Source organism: Halichoerus grypus, chromosome 4 (assembly GCF_964656455.1).
Source record: "Halichoerus grypus chromosome 4, mHalGry1.hap1.1, whole genome shotgun sequence".
NCBI classification, from domain to species: domain Eukaryota; kingdom Metazoa; phylum Chordata; class Mammalia; order Carnivora; family Phocidae; genus Halichoerus; species Halichoerus grypus.
The window spans coordinates 187475469-187495322 of record NC_135715.1 but is presented as its reverse complement, the minus strand read 5'-3'; the positions used below and the strand labels follow the sequence as shown (position 1 = coordinate 187495322).

Genomic DNA, 19854 nt, shown 5'->3' with positions numbered 1-19854 from the left:
ACGTGTTCATTTTTAAAATATGCCTACTTGTTTGTTGTCTATTTATTGCCACTTATCACTGATTATGGCCTGGGTATTAATCCTGTACTTAATTTTTTTTTATATTTCCTGACATCTTGGGGCCTCGCTGATCCTGGGGAGACAGCCCCTCCCAGGATGAGCCAATTACCACAGGGAGCAAACAACTCAGCCCAGAGCATGCTTTTCAAATGCAAATCAACCAATCCAGAGCCTGCACCCCAACTTCCTCCCCCATCAGACTCTCACACTTGGGAGCCAGGTGCAGATGACCTGGACAGCCCCCATGCCCAGAGCCCATTATTACTCAATTATTCAAATTGCCCCATCCTCCCCGACAGAGACCACAGTATAGACTCTTGTCCACATTTTCTCCTTGCTCCCTCTGCCTCCTGGCCAACCCTGATGCTGGCTCCTGGGGTCCTGCATGGTGTGGCCTGCCCTCGCCTCCTGAGGGTTGACATCAGCATAATAAGAAAACCTACATTTTATAAGTCTGTTACAAAAACCCTTTGCCTATGCTCCCAGACTCTGGCCCACCTTTCTCTCAGCCAGCACACATCTTTCTATAAAATCAAGAACTCCTACAAAGAACTCTTGTGCTTCCCACCCTGAAAGGCTACAGGATAGTCTAAAATCCAGCAGCTCTCCAAGTGTGGTCTCCAGACCAGCAGCATCAGCATCACCTGGGAAGGCGTTAGAAATGCTGATTCTCGGGCCATCCCCACAGACCTTACTGAATTGGTAAGTCTCAGGGCCGGGCTCAATCATCTGGGTTTTTGAGAAGCTCTCCAGGGAATTCTGATGCTCTGATCCAAACTCTGCCCTGTCTTACAAGGCTCACTGTGATTTTCCATTACACTTCCCATCACTCCCTCCAACACCCTCCACCCCAGCCCCGACTCCAGCTAGTCCCCCCACTGGCCAAGCCGATCCTGCATCCAGCCCTGGTGTGTCTGTGCTGCCCCATGTCCACCTGCTTCAGTCCTGCTCAACACCTTGTAACTAAGTCCGCGCGCCCTAGGACAATGGCTCCCAAACCCACTGTGTCAGAATAAGGCAGCTTTTAAAAATTACGAAAGCCCCAGGCCCCCGTTGGTCCTCCGAGTAAGAACTTCACAGTCTCGCCCGTCTCTGTGCCCCAGCACCTGGCCCCATGCTTGTCATAGTCAGTAACGTGCGCTGAGCCGTGGCTGGACGCACAAGCAGCCCCAGGTGGCTGGGCTCAGAGGGGCGGCCGAGGGCGAACAGGCCTTACCTCCGGCACCTGCAGGCAGCGGATGAGAGCGTTCATCACCACCGAGGGCTCCGTGGTGGCCTTCTCCGTGATTATCACCGAGGCCAGCGTCTTCCGCATGTCAGGACCTGCCCCGGCAGCGTCCGTCTTGGCTGACCCGCTGTCCATGATGTTGAGGAGGTTCGTGACTTGTTGGAAAGTACCTGAGACAAGGTAGCACAGGTGTGGTGCTGAGAGGGCCGTCACGGGAGGTGCTCCCGTGCCCAGGCCTTCCCAACACCGCACAGCTTCAGCTCCACCTGCCCCGTGATTGAGCCAGGCCTCCCTGTCCACCGTGCAGAAGGAGAAACTGACACCAAGGCTGAGACCCGCCCCCAAAGAGTTGGTGGCCAGGACGGGGGGGCGGGGGAGGGGGGCAGGAATGCAGGGGTGGGGCCGACTTTCTTACCTCTGTTATCTGGTTCCAGAGGTTCCAGGTCCTCCATTTCCTCTGACGGGTCCTCACTTGAGTCTGCGGCTGCTTCTGTCATCTCTTCCTCAACCTCCTCTAAGGGAGACAAAATTTGTAAAATAGTTGGTGTGTCAACACACCCTAAGATGACCCCCAGTGAGTCACGCCCTGTATGACCCTCTCCCCTTGAGTGTGGGCAGAACCGTGACTTGGTTAGACCCACGTTCTAAGCAGTGGACCGTGGCATAGGTGATGGGAAGCCTCTCCCATGGTCACACGATCTCATACAAGACTGGAGAGGGATTCTCACGCTAGCATTGAAATGGAAACCGAATGACACAAACTGCTGTGGAAGGGGCCATGTGGCAAGAAAACGAGGGCCCCAGTCCTACAACCACAAGGAACTGGATTCTGCCAACAACCACATAAGCTTGGAAGAGAACCGAGCTCCAGGAAGGACGCGGCCCCATTAACACCTTGAATGCAGCCTGTGAGACGCTCTGCACCCAGAATCCTGACCCACAGAAACTGTGTGATAATAGATGGGTGCTGTTTTAAGGCATGAAGTCAATTCATTTGTTACACAGCAGTAGCTAACTAATACACTTCGTTAAGAAGGGCCCTTCCTCTCTCTGCTCTTGATACTGAAAACTAATGATTAACAAGAAATCCACCTCAGCTGCCCTCATTGCTCCTCTCAAGGGGCTTTTGCAACATCAGCAGCTTCTTAAGGTTCGGCAAACAACACAGATGTCAGAATGGAGGGCTGAACACTCCCAGATCTGTCCTGTGCTCCTTCCCTCCTGGGAATCCTTTAAAGAGCTACTCTGGGACCTAAATACTGACCTTTCCTCGGAGTCCTCTCCTGGATGGAACAAAAATATACCACAAGAAAAAGCCCCGTTCTTTGCCTAATACACATCAACGGTAATGTGGACAATAGCAGGAGGGGTTGTTGAAGAAGTGGGACAGTTGGCTTCTCAGTCGTAATGTAGGTGAGGAATGGGTCCCCGGGCCGGGTGGGAGGGTTTCATTAGAATCATCACCGTTAGGTCGCGGACCCTTGGAACTTTGAGATCTAACTGCCTTCCTGAGTCTTTATCAAGTGAGGGCTTTGAGGAGTGCACAGGGCCCTGTGATTAAAACCTCACATTATGTTGTCACTAAACATTTCTGTTACCCACATGTGTGGTGAAGTACGGTGGCCTGTTTGGGAAAGGGGCATGGGGGCAGTGGGGGCGAGTCACTACCAAGTCCCCTGGGGATGCACTGTTGGTTTGCAAGCTCCACGGGGGCTTCCTCGGTGAAACCTGAAGCTGGCCCCTTGTACTCAGAGGGCAGGGAGAGACCCAAGGAAGGCCACTGCGGGTTGGTAGGTGGCAGCTTTAATAAGCAAGAGAACTTACATACGATGATCATCCTGAGCAGCAGCCAGACCAATGGATCCCTGCACCTGCCAACCTCATCTTAAAAGTTTATACAGAGGCCTTAACTGGGTTCAGTCATGTATACCATCCAGATGACCTCAACACCATATCAGCACCTCAGGGCCGTGTCCTTGGACCAGCCTCTGGTAGTGGGAAGGCAAGCAGAACCCTCATTCCAAGGACAGGAGAGGGGATGGGGAGCCTCCAATTTCCCAGGCCCAGCTCACAGACCAACTGGCAGTCATGTCTTCTCAGTGACCTCTTCCAACATGTGGTCATAGGACCTCAGGGTGGGAAGCTGTGGTCAGAGCAGCTGGGGTGGGGTGGGTCACAGAGGGGTCCTGGGAAGAGGACTGGACAGATTACAGGATGGGGAAGGGGATTCCCCTGGTAGAATACTCAGAAGATAAAGCATCTCAAGGACAGGGGAGTGGGCAAGGACCCTATTTCCCTGAGCTCAAAGTGGGGCCCAAGGATTCCCCTGTCAGTTGTAGCTGTGAGACAGGCCAGATCAAGAGTCTGAGCAATGAAATATTGGCCTTTGGAAACCTTTCTATGCATTACAGGGCAACAGAACAAGACTCAGAGCCACCTCAGTCCAAGACTGCTTTGTTAAAATTCCCACTCAAAGTTTGTTCACCCTCCCCAGGGGAAGTTCCTCAGCCTCTGCTTGGACACCCCTGATACCGGGGTGCTCCTTACCCTTCCTAGCCCATCTCTACTTCATTGAAGCCAGATGCTTGGAAAACGAGCTTCCCCAGCATAGTGCCAAACTCTTCTTCCCCATGAAGTCCTGCACGGTTCCTCTCTCTGCCCTTTGGGGACATACTGACCAATATGGAACAGGCACAAGAAGACCGTTATCCCCTGCCCCTCTTTCCTAGCTACCTCTGCCCTACCTCCTCCCACTCTCCTCTGGGCCTGCTCTTCTCCCTCAGGGATCACTCAAGTGACATGGGTGCCATCCCGTTGGGCAGACGCTACCTGCCTGCCTGTTTGCCGCTGACACGGCTCTCCGGGTAGCCCTGGATACAGAGGGGGTAGGACACCCGTGTCCTCTGACAGTCTAAAGACGCGACACATGAAAGATTGTGGAGGGAGAGCTAGGACTGAACACATCCGTTAGCTATTGCTGTGTAGCAAACCACCTCAGAGCTTAACAACTGAAAACAACCATTTATTATTGTTCATAAATCTACGGGTCAGCTGGGTGGTTCTGTTGATCTGGGCCATATCCAGCCATGGAGTCACTCTTCCATCTGCAGTCAGCTGGTGGGCTGGGCGAGGGCTGGCTGGTCTAGGACAGCCTCCCACAGCTTGGCAGGTCTGGCAGTTGGCTAGCTATTGGTTGAAGTGCCTAGGGTGATTGGGACACATGTCTGTCCCACAGCAGGGCTAGCCCAGGCTGTTCTCACAGATCGGTGGGCTTCCACGAGACTGAGCAGTAACACGGCACCCGCCCCTCTACCACATGCTACTAGCCAAACACAGGTCCCAGGCCAGCCCGGTCTCGAGGCAGATCCAGGAAATGGATCCCGCCTCTCGATGGGAAGAGCTGCTAAGCCGCATCGCAACGGCGATCAGGACGGGTGGAGTATGGGGCCATTTTTTGGTTGAATACATAATAAGTGTGTTAGCCATGGCAAAAAGTGAAACACACTATCCAGAGAAGATACTGAGACGATGAGATCAGGGAGAAAGAAGTGGGTTCTGCTTGGTTTTCTGAAATAAAAATACTTTCCAGGGTGTTTTTTTCTTCAGATTAGGACAATAATATTTGACTCCCATACAGTCCATTCACGAAATCAGTCACTCTTACGTGCTGTCACTCAACTGAGCTTCCCACCTTCTACAGGAACTACCTTGAAAATAAGAAAAAACTGAATTGTAGAAACCTGTGGGTTTAAATGCATGAAAGCGCCAAGGGAGGAAGTAGAAAAAATGGGCACAACGTACGTATGGAGTGGACACATTTGGGAATATCTCCCCAGCTCACTGGGCTCCCTATTCCCTGACCCTGGGGGTCAGTTATGGCTCCCCGTGGCCATGTTTTCCCTGTGCAATCCCTCCCTCAACATTCCTGATTGGATGACCGGGAGTGGACACCTGATCTGGACCAATCAGATTCTTCCCCTTTGGGTAAGAGAGAATCTGGTCAGTCTTCCTCGGTCCTGTGGGATCTTGGGGACTGAGGAGCAGACAAGGCCAAGAGGAGAAGGAAGAGTAGGGCCAGCCCCTAGAGTGTGCAGGGACCGGGCCAGGCAAGAGAGGCTCCGCTTGGCACCACTGAGGCCCGGCCATGAGCCCCACATCCTTACGAAGTCTGCCTCCTTACAAAAAGGCCCCTTTTTTGCTTAGGATATCCCAACAAGAGGACATAGGGGCCAGAGAAATAAAAGTGTGAAGGAGCACCAGCTGGTGGAGGCCAGAGCAGCTCAGGTCCGGAGAGGTGGGGGTGGCAGGGAACCAGGGGCAGGCAGTAAGCCCAGGAGCTGGTCCCTGGACGGACCAAGAAGGGCCTTAAAGGACGGTGGACATAGTCCATGAGGCCCTGCAAGGCTCGAAGATGTGGGGAGGGGTCTGGCGTGAACAGCTTCCAAAAGCAGCCAAGGGAAGGAATATATGGGGCTGGGGTCAGGAGAAACTAGCTATCCATGTGGCCCCAGCTCCAGTTTGAAGCCTACACATTTAAAATGTTTACTTGTAACACACAAACACGCAAAAGTGTGAGCAAAACTAAAGGCACAGAACAAGGGGAGAAAATACAGTACAGGTCAGAAGGATATTCTCATTAATGCAGTAAACTCTCTGAACAAATCCTCAGGGTAATACACCCCATAGGAAGACAGGGAAGGATATTCTCCAAAAAAGAAACACAAATGGCTCAGAAGCTTTAAAAACAACAACAACAACAACAAACTTTGAAGTAATAATAGTAATAAAAACTCATTTAAAACAAGACCCCAGCAGGGTGCCTGGGTGGCTCAGTCCATTAAGCTTCTGACTCTTGGTTTTGGCTCAGGTCATGATCTCAGGGTTGTGAGATCGAGCCTTGTGTTGGGCTCTGTGCTCTGTGCTCAGTGGGGAGTCTGTTTGAAATTCTCTCTCTCCCTCTCTCTCTGCCCCTCCTTCAGCTCACCCTCTTCCTCCCTCTCTCTCTCTCTAAATAAATCTTTTAAAAAAATTTAAAACAAGATCCCACTATTTATCTACCAACTGATAATTTCCTTCAAGATATTACTTTACACCAAAGAGGGTGCAGGAAATGGCTCTCCCACACATGGATAGCACCTCTCTGCGTGCAGTTTGGGAATAACCCAAGCCATCTGCTCAGGGTTGCAATGCTGTGGTGCCCGACCCAGATCCCTGCATCCTTCTGTGTTAGTGCCCAAGGGCCCACCTCCAACACCACACCTCAGTTTCTCTCCCGGGGGCACTTTCTGGCCTTTAGGGTCCCCTTGCCTGCCCTCGTGGCCTACTGGAGGCGAAGGGAAATTAACAGGACCTGGGAGTAGCCGGTCATGGACAGGGCGGGTGCTCAGAGAGCCCAGGACTTGGCGTCTCGCTAAGGTGGGATAAGTCTGGCATCTTACGCTGGCCCCCAGCGTCAACAGAGGGATTCAGCTCCAGCCGCCCACAGGAGAGCAGCTTCTTGGAGGCCCTCACTCCCCGTCCCACTCCCCACTCCCATGTCAGGGCTTCCTTCACTTACCAAATAAGCTACTTGCCCTGGAATCCTTGCCTCAAGGGAACCCAGGCTTAGACAACCAGCGAGTTGATGGAGACAGTCACAAAGATGTGCAAAGACCTAGCCACTGGGCTATTCAAGGAGGGCTCTTTTATGGAAGAAAATAAAAGTGAATCCACCCAGAAGTCTTGGTTAAATCAATCCTGCCACATCCAAGCAATAATTACTTCTTGGCCACTAAAAATGAATTAAATGTTATAGAAAAGTGTGGGGAGGGCATTCCCGGTAGGGTGAAGTGGAAAAGTGTGTTAGAAAGTGCTAGATACATTTGGTGTAGCTGCAGTATTTTATAAGGATATGCATTTGCCAAAATAGTAACTGTGGTTATTTCTGGGGAACACGATTACCAGATTTTTATTTTCTTGTGTGTGTATGTGTGCACCTCTGTATTTTTCTAATTTCTGTCGTAATCATGTATCATTTTTGTAATCAGCACATGTGGTTAACCAAGAAATGCTACAACAATGAAGAGAAGAACACCTAAGAAATATAATTTATATGAATTTATTAATGTTTTCACTTGTGGGAAACATCAGAGAAAATACACTTGTGAGACACTCTACTTTGGGCTTTTCTCAAATGAGATCCATTTGCCACAAGCCATGATTATCCTCTTGAACACATCACTCATCGATTTTATACACCATTCTTTTCCCTAAAGACAGAAATCACACACAATTCTCAAAAGATCCTAAGTCATTCATTTATTTCAAGTACAAAGCACTGTGCCCTGGGAATAAACAAACGTCTCCTTCTTTAAATACACAAAGTGACATTTGTGAAGCACGAGCATAAGTTAAGACCTGCCGTCCTGGTGAAGGAATTGATCACAACAGTCTACAGAAGCCAGACGATGATGTTAGAACTGTCCTCCCGGGTTGCGGGGTGGAGGCAGGGAGGACCTCTGAAACCTGTGCCCCCCAGATAGGCCTCACTTCTAAGTAAGAAAAGTAATGCAAAGTGCAGGAGGGACCTGTCTGACCCTTTTGGCAAGTCATTTTAAAGATGACAAGGGTAGTCCAGATTAAAGATACTAGAGGGGGCAGAAACCATTCACGTGTCTCGACCTGTAGCTATCACTAGCAATTAGATTGTTTTTATTTTAAAAAAAAACACTCAGGGGTATCTCATTCAGGGCTAAGTATTTCTTTAATAAGCAGAACATGAATTTAACGTTGCCTCTGGTTGCACCTTTGGATCATCTCATTTCCCACCTACTTCTCAGTGTGTCTTGGATTTGTGAGATTTCTTAACTCGTCCTTTCTTCCCAAAGCACCTCCGGTAGGCCAAGGTGCCACATTTGTAAGTGATGAAGACAACCCCCAGCACAATGGCCAGGAGGAAGCCGATCACGTCCAGAGAGTGGTACTGGTACCAGGTGAGATCGTGGGCTGCAGAGCGCAGGTGTGGAGCCCCCTTGTGCCTCATCACGAACTCCACCCAGAACACAGCCAGGTCCAGGGGCTCGATGGGGCGGTCCTTGTGTAGCCTGGAGAGGTGCATGATGTTCTCCTTATAGCTAAACACAGAGACAGTTATGAGTGTCTGGAACATTGGCCTCAGTGAACCATCCTCCCTTTAGGCTTGCTGTGGTTGGGAAGTTGCTAAACTTGGCAAAGGAAATGTGTTTCCATTATAGACAGAAAACACACACACACACACACACAACGGTCTTTATCTCTGAAATTTAAAAAAAAAAATGTAGAAAGAAAACCGGAAGCCAAAATTATAATATTAAATTATTTGAACCTTACTTCCTATTTTCTTCTTTTCTTTTTCTTGGTATTTTTATAGGAAATTAGATACTTTTACAGTAAGAGAAAGAAATAAAAGAAAAGGGTGTGCCAGAAATTATGAGCAGTTTTCCTTTCATGGTTTTAAACAATCACATCTCGTCAAAGCAAAAGCGATTTATAAGTGCCATCTGCAAGGTGGTGACAACGTTAGGACGAGACTGTGTCTACGCAGCCTGTTCAACAAACAGATTTTTGTTGGCTTTGGACAGTGTGGATAGCTGAATCGGAACCTCCAAATCCAAACTGGGTTAGATGACTTGACCCTTACTATGGATGCACTAGAAGAAGAAAGAGGAGGAGGAGGAGGAAAAAAAGGAAAAGGAGAAGAAAGACCAGAGTAAGACACTCTTATTCAATCTTATTCAAGAGCAGTCATGATAACTGCTATCTTTAAACAGGCCTGTCATTATATCTGGATACATTATTATACTGTGATAATAATATTTGGCCATAAGTCTTGTTAAACATCTTCCTTTTATATAAATCTTCTCTTAAACAAAATAGATTTTCTAGAACTTTCATTCACTCATCCACCATTTACTGAGCACCTGTTATGGCCTGGGTGCATCATCTGATGTTCAAAATTTTTCCATTTGTCTTTATTTTATGTCCCAGCTTGGCATGTTGGGAACATGGAGGTTGACGATTAGGCAGAGATGACTCCCGAGCAAATAGATGAAGTTTGCTGGTAACTTAAGCTGATTGATGAAGGTTTTTTTTAAAGATAAGAGAACTTCTACCAAGTCATTTGTAGGTTCCAGGTAGTTGTCTGTACCACTCAACAGAAGATCAAAATTGTACTACTAATGCGAACCTCAGGAATGAGTTTTTTTGTCAGCGCGTGGAGAAAAGTCGGGGTTTCAGTGCATTCGACGTGGGGGCAGCACGACCTGATGCCGGCAAGCTGGGCCATCAGAAGAGGCCCATCAGGATGGAGGGATGTCACCCGCCGCTCTGGGCGCGCTGGGCATTTACCCCAGGGTTGTGTGGACTTTTCTTTCTCATCCATTGGCACCACACACATGAGCGCCCCATTTCTCCATTTTTCCTTGCCCAGGCTTACCGTGCCACCCTGTGGCATGTCTCTTCCCATCTGAACACACTCCAGTCTTTTCACACCTGTCCCTCTGATTGACGTCTCTTTCAAAATGAAGCAACTATGGGTCAAGACTCCCAACACTCTCTTAGACACACACGTGTGCACAGGCTCCCACACACGCACACACACGCGTGCACACACGCACACATCAATGATTGGACGAAGGCCACGCCTGGCCATCACTTCTTCCCATAAGGTTTTGGCCAGTCTGTTACTAGGGAACTTGACAGCAAAACGATCAATTTCATGCACAGATCATTTGATCTGATGGCTTTTGCCTCTTGAATTGTTTTCAGAGCCACATTTGAACAGACTGATCTTTGCTTTTATTATAAGCCTTTGTCTGTGCTATCACATGACCCGATCCCACTTATAAATCCCCATGAACAAAATTTCTCATTTGCTTCAGTGCTAGAGAGAGCTGTACTTCTAAGCTCCTGGCTTATTTTTATCTTATGGACACTATGCTTCTTGTAATGGAGTATTTCTCTCTTTGCAGGAACTTACAGATCAGATGTCTACTTGGTGACTATATTTTTTAATTAATTGAAGTTTTAATCCTACTGAGGGAAATAATATTTAAAATCATTTTGATGGTAAGTTCCATAGGAATTAAAGCATCCTTTTATAAAATGAATAATAATAATCCCCAAATCATCTTACTTATAAATTGGGTTTTTATTCATTTGTTTGCACATTTGAGTATTTGTTGTGAATGAGATGGCCAAAATACAGGCAGTATTCCTCTGTACCTTCTCTCTTACCTTTTGTCATTGATGACAGTTTTTATGGCATTTGCTAAATCTTCAGAAGTCATTTCCAGGACATTCAAGGTCACTCCAGCCCCCCGGGTCTCCATGCGCTTCGCATTGTCCATCTGATCACCAAACAAGGGCAGCATCACCATTGGAACGCCGTTGCAAATTCCCTCATATACGCCATGGGAGCCAGAATGTGTGATAAAGGCCCGAGTCTTCGGGTGACCTGAGAAGCAAAGCAGAGAGGGACGCCAGCAGTCAAGTCACCGAGTTTCACAGTCTGACACCGTCTAGGTTCTGAAAGCGCTCTGAGGACTCAGTGCCATCCACATGTAGCTCCTGCAGAAGTCTGCAGAGGAAAATGTGGGTTGAGATGCCCCACCAGATAAAAAGCAATGTGGAACACTTTGGCCATAATATTTTCCAGCTAAACAATCCTTTAGAACAGCCTGGCACGAGCCACTTCCTTAATTTCACTTGGGTTTGACCAACACACCAAATCCTGCCCACATACCAAGCAGATCATTCTGGGGCAACCACTTGACAAGTATTGTATTCTTCGCGAGATTCGGTGGGGGAGTACTGGTATACCGCCACAGGACCTTGCAGAGACAAGAACAGAGTTTAAGGAACACAATGATTCAAAAACATCTGCCATAGTAGCTACAATGTGGAGTCCTCTGAATGAACATAACCTTGGCAAGGGTGGGAGGTGTCGGGACTGGGAAGGCTTTGGGGACTGGTAACATTCTGTGTACTTGTGCAAATTCATCAAGTTGTACAGTTACGACTTTTGCACTTTTCTGCACTTCAAAGGGAAGTTTACTTAATAAAGTGAGTGGATGTAGAATTATAGAAGCAGAAATATAAGAAATGAATCCAGTGTCCTGACCAGCAGGCTTTTTGTGGAAATACTCCTACATAATATGAAGAAACACCATCCCGTACATTATCCTGTTTACTTTATCTTTAAAATAAATTCTCCTTGGGACCCCTGGCTGGCTTAATCAGTGGAGCATGCAACTCTTGATCTCGGGGTTGTGAGTTCGAGCCCCAGGTTGGATATAGAGATTACTTAAAAAAATAAAATCTTTACAAATAAATTAGTTAATAAAATAAAATAAAATAAATTTTCCTTAGTACACTTTTGAGTTTCTTAGAGAAAACGAGACCTCCAAGTCACGTAGACCATGGCTTAACAGAGTAGTTGAGAGTGACATGGCAAAAAGAACTTTGGATTAATAATTGAGAAGTTGCAGGGAAACCCAAACCAAAAGTCCAACTAATAGGATTAACATCGATACTAGAAGTCTGGGGTTCCAACTCTTGGGAAGATAGAATTGTATGGAATCTTCTTACTGTCTGAGGTATTTTGCCCAAAGCATCAGCAATTTCCATAGCTTTCTTCTCGGGAATCTCTGAGACCATGGAGCCCAAAGAGAAGACCACAATTCCATGTTCTCCGGAAGCATTAACATAGGCTTCAAATTCCTAGAACCGTAAGAGAAATTTCCAGTTAATTTTTTTCTCACCTTCGGGAACTGCATACATTCAGCTATGAATCAGATGTCTTCATCTTAAGAATGTGATTAAAGGAGTGTGTGTGTGTGTGTGTGTGTGTGTGTGTGTGTGTTAGAGATACAAAATATTAGTGCACGTTACAGCCTTCCCCCCCCCCCCACTCCCCTTACTCCCTTCCAAAGGAGGAAGGCTTCTTGCATATTAGGTTGTCTCCTGGGTTCTTCTCTTCTTCTTTGAGATGCGGAATCCAGGTAGTATGCTAATTTCCCAAAAGAAAAGCAATCAGAGATAAGACCAGATCCACTTCCCAGGGGCTTCAAGCAGCTGGGAGGGTCTTGGGAGAAAACAGGCTTTCAGGAAGGGAACTAAAGGAGAGAGCAGAAGGCAGTACGGAAGGAGGAGGGAAAGGTGAATGAGCATCACAGAGAAGGGAGAGAGCCATTTAGCAGATCAGTGAAGGGAGACCTTGGGAGAGAGGAAAGCTGTCCAAGGAAGATTTCAGAAAGCTTTCTGCAGACTCTAAAACTCCTGCACCACCCCTTTATGAAAATCTACAGTAAAGATGTGTATTATTTTCCAAGGCTTCTGGAATATTCCTTTTATCTTGAAAGAATGAATGGAGCCAAAGCAGAAAGCTGCAAATAGTGTTGAAGATGAGGCTCATGGTTAAGAAAAAACCTCAAATAGCCAAGACAGCCTGTAACAATTCTTGCTTCCCCACAGTCTACAGCAGTCTTCCATATGGCAGCCAATACACTGGGGTGATTAGGGGTCATATTCATGTCAACTCAGTGCTGAAACTTAACCAGTCAACCAGGCAATTTCCCACCTTTCCTGGAGAAGAGCTTTCTGAAGAGTCTAAGTCAACTTTCCTGCCTTAGCAAGAACATACAGAAAGATATCTGAATCTTTGTTTGCCGGCTTCATAATGTACTGTAAAAAGCAAAATATTTCTCTCTAGGTATGAGAGATACAAAATGGGACAGAAAACCTTGCCAAGGGTGTACCAGGATCTGAGCCGCTTCTGCAGAGTTCAGAGAGGGTCAAGGGCATGTGAGCAAACCCTGAGTACCAGCCACCAATGGGAACAAGCAGTGAGTCTCAACCCACCCAGCACATGACCTCCGCAGAGTATTCCTGTCCCATTCCAGAAGCTGATCCCTTCTAGCAATATATCCATCACCATCATCCAAGGAAGTCTGCAACTATAAGGCTGCTCCGACTCCTCCAACCAAGACCACCATTGGGCATTACAGTCTTGGCTACATAAGGACAAAACTCAAGACAAAGCAATGGGACTTGTTTCTGAAGAAACTTCTGAGCCAGATGACCCAAGGAATAAGAAATGAACTGTGAGTGGTTTTGTAGTCAATAATGAAACTTACAACTACTAGAAAATGGACAATCCATGGTTCCCTTGGATGAAGCAGGGGGATGGGATCTTCAGAAGTGTCTGCATGTATAAGGGTGAGGGACAGTGATGGCTGGGACCCCACTAGTAAGTACAGATCACAGATTATGACCTATCAAGCCTCTACCCCTAAAGTAACAAGGAATAGACTAATTTAGAGATGAATGTCAGACAAAAGCTCTGAGAGGAAGCAAGAAAAAGATGATCCAATCAGAAGAACAGCAACATTAGGGGGAAGGAAGCCCCCAGACTCAACCCTCAGCAATAATCTCAGCCTAGCCTGATCTGGCCCCAACCTTCAAAGCCAACTCCAGTGTCCTGTGGTCTTCAGGAACCATACACACGCACTTGGGCATACACACATGCACACAGCTGCATGCACACGCATGTGGGGGCACGCGCACACAGACTGGCAATTCCATGTAGAGGAAATAGAGTATGTGTGAGTGTGGCAATTTTCCCCCAACTGTAAGCTTTTCATGATCTAATGAACTCCCCTAGAGTCTTCCAAATTATTTTAAGTTTCCCAAGAATGCCAAGGACATTAATGATGTCACTGTATGATGTGCTGGGGTTTGCCCAGAACTGAGGGGTTTCCTGAGATATGGGACTTTCAGTTCTGTTCAAACCAGAACACTGGCCACCCTGGGTGTGACATGGAAAGCATTTCCCACAGGGCTCAGCACATGTGATTTTAAGAGACTTCTTTCAGGTTTGGTTCAGAGCATGACCAATAAAGCCCGAACACTGCCCAGCCCTCCTCAGGGATAAAGCCCCAGCCTGGTCCACCCCCACCAGCTCTCTTCAAGGCCTCTGGTTCCTAGCAGGTGTGTCCCAGCCTTCTCCATGGGGCGCATTTGAAAGGTCAGGGAGGCCAGCATCATCCTCCCCACCACCATGCTGCATTTCTGGTCTATGACAAAAACATCCTAAGGACAGTTTTCCTGAAGTCCTTCCTCCTCTGGATTACACCACATCCTTCTTTCCTCGAAAAGAAAGCTCATCTCCAAGTACCTTTTGAGCTCTTTTTTTCTGAGTGAAGGTAAACAGATCACCTCACTTCCTAGGACCTTCCCTTCTTCATGAAACCCACTCTTACTTTAACCATATCTACAAAGGGCCACGTCTGATTTCCCCTCCTCGTACACTCTCCCACACCCACTCGGCACCCAGCAGGGTGTGATTATCATAAAATGGAACCCACAGGTCCATAAACACCCAAAGGTACATAGCAAGACTAAAATTTAAATGTCACAGAGGTTCATCGACAGATCACAGAAGGGCAAACTGCAGAGATTGTGTTATCGCGGCCAACACCTCTTCTGGGCCAGCTCTTCTGGAATTCAACAATGGTGAGGTCCACACTCTACTTGGCAAAACTTCCCCAAACCTGGCCCTGACTTCACAGACTCTAGAGCGGCCAAAGAGTGAAGCAACGGGTTAACGAAAATAACCCTCCATTGCCCCCTCTCTTACCCCTTCCAAAAAGGATGAGGCCCCCTCTGACACGAAAGCACTTGCCCACCCTGTCGATGACTTTAACACCGGTCCTAACTTTTGCTGAGAGTTTAGTATTTTGAGTTCCAGGCTTTTATTAGATTTTCTCTTCCCAAATGTCATCTGTTTCTCAAAATGCTTGGTAAGCACTTAGCATGTCGGAAAACTGTTGCTTTATCACTACGGATTCAGAGCCACGGACAGACTGCCAGCTTCCCTGCTCACCAGTGTTTCTTCTCCTCGCCATTGTCAAGTCTCTGTTCTCACTGACCTTCCGTTTGGCTGTTTCCCTCAGACCCAACATGTATGGATGGATATCATCTCTGAATCCCCACACGTCTCCAAAGATGGTCTCTCACCCTGAGCGGGGAAGGACATCTTAGAATCCTTGAGCTTTGTTCTTAATACTGTCCTACTATCTTTTATCTGCCAGGCATCCCAGACATGCCCAACACCAGGTGTGCCTTCCATATGGACTCTATCAGCTAAAGGTTGTATCTCTCTTCTTGAAGTTCAGGACTTTGACCAAGAGCACTGGGACCAGGACGATTTCCACTAGAGTAATGGAAGCATAGAAAAGCATTCTTTAATTAACCAAGGGGGAAAAAGAAAATAAACAGCAACTTGCCAGGAAAAGGGAAAATGACCAAGTAAAATTAAAATAAACTGGTAAAATTAGAATCAAATCTAGCGATTGTTAAATTAAGTGCAAATAGGCAAAAGTTTCCCAACCAGGTTAAAAATATCAGCTCCATGTTTTTTTTTTTTTTTAAGATTTTTTTTATTTATTTATTTGAGAGAGAGAGAATGAAAGAGAGCATGAGAGGGGTGAGGGTCAGAGGGAGAAGCAGACTCCCTGCCGAGCAGGGAGCCCGATGCGGGACTCGATCCTGGGACTCCAGGATCATGACCTGAGCCGAAGGCAGTCGCTTAACCAACTGAGCCACCCAGGCGCCCTCAGCTCCGTGTTTAAAAAAAAAAAAAAAAAATCTTGAAGACAAAGGGGTACCAAAGAGGCACTAGGGAAAGGTAAACAAGATAATACAGGAATGGTAATATTAATACCAAAAAAAGTGGAATTTCAAATTAAAAATATTAAGTAAGACAAAGAGGGTTGCCATCCAGTACAACTTACAAAGACATCCTCACACCAAGGCTTGCTTGCACCAAACAAAGCCGCAGCCAACGCATAATCATTAGAGCTCAGCACTTAGACAAATTTCAGGCAAAGAAAAAGTATCGATAAATGATGACAAAACTATGATATTGAGAAAGATGGTAGATAAAGCCCTGTAGACCCTCCTAGTAAACATCCTAAAGTAAAGAAGGAAATCACTTAAATACATAAAGACTATTTGCCAAAAAAAAATGGCAAACATGATATAAAATGATGAAATGAAAATCAATCTTCATTATAATCAGGAGCAAGACAAGAATCCTTGCGATTGCCGAAATTATTCAATTGTTTTCAAACATTCTAGTGAATTCAGTAAGACCAATACCTGGCATGGAATTCAGAACAGAAGAAACCATATTTTATTTACTGATGAAAGTCTGCATGCTAGTTTTTTTTTAATGATGAAATCAATATTTTTATTAGGCTCAATTTTGATTTGGGGCTGAATAGTGAGTAGATAACCAGCTACAAACAGAAACGGAAAAACTATCACATTCACAGGAGTGACCAAAAAAAAAAAAAAAAAGTGTAAAATACTTAAGAAAAACTGAACAAGAAAGGAACAGAACAAATATGAAGAAAACTACAAAGAGCTTGATCCTTGGTAAGGTGATATTTGAAGTAACAACAAGAAGAGCAAGGCCCTGGAATATAAACTTCAGTGTTCTTCCTAGGGAACAAGATTACATGGTTAACAGAACAACCTGTGGCATGTAAATACCATGAAACATGGCGCAATTAAAAAAATAGATATAATATTTAGAACCAAAACGATATCCATGACATATTGATATGTGAGCCATGGGGATATATTATTGCCTGTTTTGTAAAACAAGCAACAAAAACTTCAATACAAGTACATATGTTTGTCTTTGTGTATGCTGTAAGAGAATGGTCCAGTTTCATTCTTCTGCATGTGGCTGTCCAATTTTCCCAACACCATTTATTGAAGAGACAGTCTTTTTTCCATTGAATATTCTTTCCTGCTTTGTCAAAGATTAGTTGACCATAGAGTTGAAGGTCCATTTCTGGGCTCTCTATTCTGTTCCTTTGATCTATGTGTCTGTTTTTGTGCTAACACCATGCTGTCTTGATGATCAAAGCTTTGTAATATGGCCAACAGACACATGAAAAAATGCTCCACATAACTTGTCATCAGGGAAATACAAATCAAACCCACAATGAGATACCACCTCACAACAGTTAGAATGGCTAAAATTAGTAAGACAGGGAACAACAAATGTTGGCAAGGATGTGGAGAAAGGGGAACCCTCCTACACCGTTGGTGGGAATGCAAGCTGGTGCAGCCACTCTGGAAAACAGTATGGAGGTTCCTCAAAAAGTTGAAAATAGAGCTACCATACGACCCAGCAATTGCACTACTGGGTATTTACCCCAAAGATACAGATGTAGTGAAAAGGAGGAGCACCTGCACCCCAATGTTCATAGCAGCAATGTCCACAATAGCCAAACTGTGGAAGGAGCTGAGATATCTTTCAACAGGTGAATGGATAAAGAAGATGTGGTTCATATATACATAAATACAATACATATTACTCAGCCATCAGAAAGGATGAATACCCACCATTTGCATCGACATGGATGGAACTGGAGGGGATTATGCTAAGTGAAATAAGTCAAGCAGAGAAAGACTTATCGTATGGTTTCACTCATATGTGGAACATAAGGAATAGAACAGAGGACCCCAGGCGAAGGGAGGGAAAACTGAATGGGAAGAAATCAGAGAGGGAGACAAACCATGACAGACTCTTGACTCCAGGAAACAAACTGAGGGTTGTGGAACAGAAGGGAGTGGGGGGTTGGGGTCACTGGGTGATGGGCATTAAGGAGGGCACATGATCTGACGAGAGCACTAGATGGTATACATAACTAATGAACACTACATCAGAAACTAATGATGTACTATATGTTGGCTAATTGAATTTAAATTTTAAAAAATCACCTAAGGAAAAAGAAAAGAAAAAAAACAAGCACATATGTTTTACGTAATTGTAGGAGTATAAAGAACTGGGGGAGATTACTGCCTATCTGGTGACTAGTCCTCAGTTCATACCCTTTCGTGGTTCTCATCCATTCCTTTAACAAACTTTTAGCAAGTGCTAATTATATGCCCAAGATGCTGATAATTTATGAGACACCAATCACGTGCAAACCCATTGCCAGGTATTAAGGGTATGGTAATGGGCAGCAGTGATCCCTGCCCCCCACATATATGGAAGAGACGATCAATAAACAATTATCTAAATGAGATGATCACAGTACTTGATGTGCTATGAAGGAAAGAGCACAGGATCCTATCTTAGAGAGAAGGACTCCCTGAAGAAGTGCCATTACAGCTGACCTAAAAAATAAGACAGCCACCTCACAAATTCAGGCACAGCATCCCAGAAGGACAGAACATCATGTTAAAGGGTCCTGAACAGGGAAAGATTTTGGAATGTCCCAGGAATAGAAAGAAAGCCAGTGTAATGGAGAATACCCATGCAGATTTATAAGCAAGCCCTTCTATTTCAAATGGAATTTCGTTTATGCATGCACATCTCCAAAGTTTTACATTTCAAAGTAAAGGTGAAACACAGTTGTTTTCACTTGGATCCTATATAATGATGCCAAAAATATTCCTCTTTAATTCCACTCTAACTTAGACATGCTGACTAGCTCTCTTTTCTTTGATCTATTATGTGACCCCTGGTTCGGTAATATTTCACCTTTTCCTATATATGAAAGAATTATTACTGGTTTTCTATAACGTGAGGTTCTCTCATTTTGCTTTCCAAAAAATCAACACCATCTCTTTCTTTCTTAACCAGACCACCCCATCAGACATACCCTTCTCCAACAGGCCATGGGGTGTCAGAATCTGATTGGTGAGAGATCTGAGGAGGTCACCAGATCTCTCTTCACATTATGGGGGAGGAATCAGAGCCCCACAGAGGGGATCTTGTCATGCGGCAATGGGGTGGAGGCAAACACACAGCACCGGATTTCTCATGTGGTGTTTTTTTTTCTGCCATCCATAGTTTCTCCGTGCCATGACAATGACATGATCATTTAAGATGTGACATGACATGACAATGACATGATCATTTAAGATCCGTGCCATGACAATGACATGATCATTTAAGATGTGAATCACGTTGGAGTCACTCTGGGAATAAGATTCAGTGCTCTCCGAGGGTGATGACAGTCCCTTAGTAGGAGCCAGACTCAGCACCTGCAAAGTGCCTGGGCTACCAGTTAATCCTCAACCAATACTTGAAAAATAAATGAATGCCCACTGAAATGTCACCTCCTTGGAAAATTCTTCCCAACCCCTCATCTGACAGAGGTTCTCCTGTTATTCTCTATCACCTCCGTTGAGATTGGAAGAGGATGTGAATGCTACTTTTTTGCATACCTCAAATTCTGTATGGGAAACAATTAACTCATAAGCATTGCAGAGAATGAAACTCAGGACCTTTCTGCCCAATGCCAGAAACTGATTGTCTGATATTTACTTATTAGAAGAGAAGGGACCGCAGGAGCGAGCTTCCTATCAGAATATCTAGCAACTGGATCTTTAACCAGAAACATAAAAGCAACTTTTGCCATCAGGACCCATAGATGTCAAAGAATTATTTCAGCAGTCTTGACCCTTGTGTGTCTGACCCAGTCAAGGGCAAGGTCCATGCAAATTTGTGTTCTCCGCAAGGA

The 19854-nt window shown here is 45.7% G+C and overlaps 2 protein-coding genes across 4 annotated transcripts in view; both read right to left on the bottom strand.

The window, feature by feature from the left end:
• Window positions 1-2628, bottom strand: part of MROH2A (maestro heat like repeat family member 2A) — a 45480-nt gene extending 42852 nt beyond the window's left edge. Inside the window, exons 1-3 of the mRNA XM_036109598.2 lie at window positions 2541-2628; window positions 1704-1802; window positions 1277-1458 (exon numbers count right to left, since the gene is read on the bottom strand). Coding sequence (XP_035965491.2) covers window positions 1277-1458; window positions 1704-1802; window positions 2541-2628 — 369 coding nt within the window. The remainder of the gene's footprint in view (window positions 1-1276; window positions 1459-1703; window positions 1803-2540) is intronic.
• Window positions 2629-7369: 4741 nt separating this feature from the next.
• The window catches only part of LOC118546694 (UDP-glucuronosyltransferase 1A6-like), a 34179-nt gene continuing 21694 nt past the window's right edge, over window positions 7370-19854 (bottom strand). For all 3 annotated transcript variants that reach the window (XM_036109596.2, XM_078071485.1, XM_078071484.1), the window contains exons 2-5: window positions 11894-12025; window positions 11049-11136; window positions 10541-10760; window positions 7370-8400 (exon numbers count right to left, since the gene is read on the bottom strand). In XM_036109596.2, coding sequence (XP_035965489.2) covers window positions 8103-8400; window positions 10541-10760; window positions 11049-11136; window positions 11894-12025 — 738 coding nt within the window. In that variant the 3' untranslated portion in view covers window positions 7370-8102. The remainder of the gene's footprint in view (window positions 8401-10540; window positions 10761-11048; window positions 11137-11893; window positions 12026-19854) is intronic.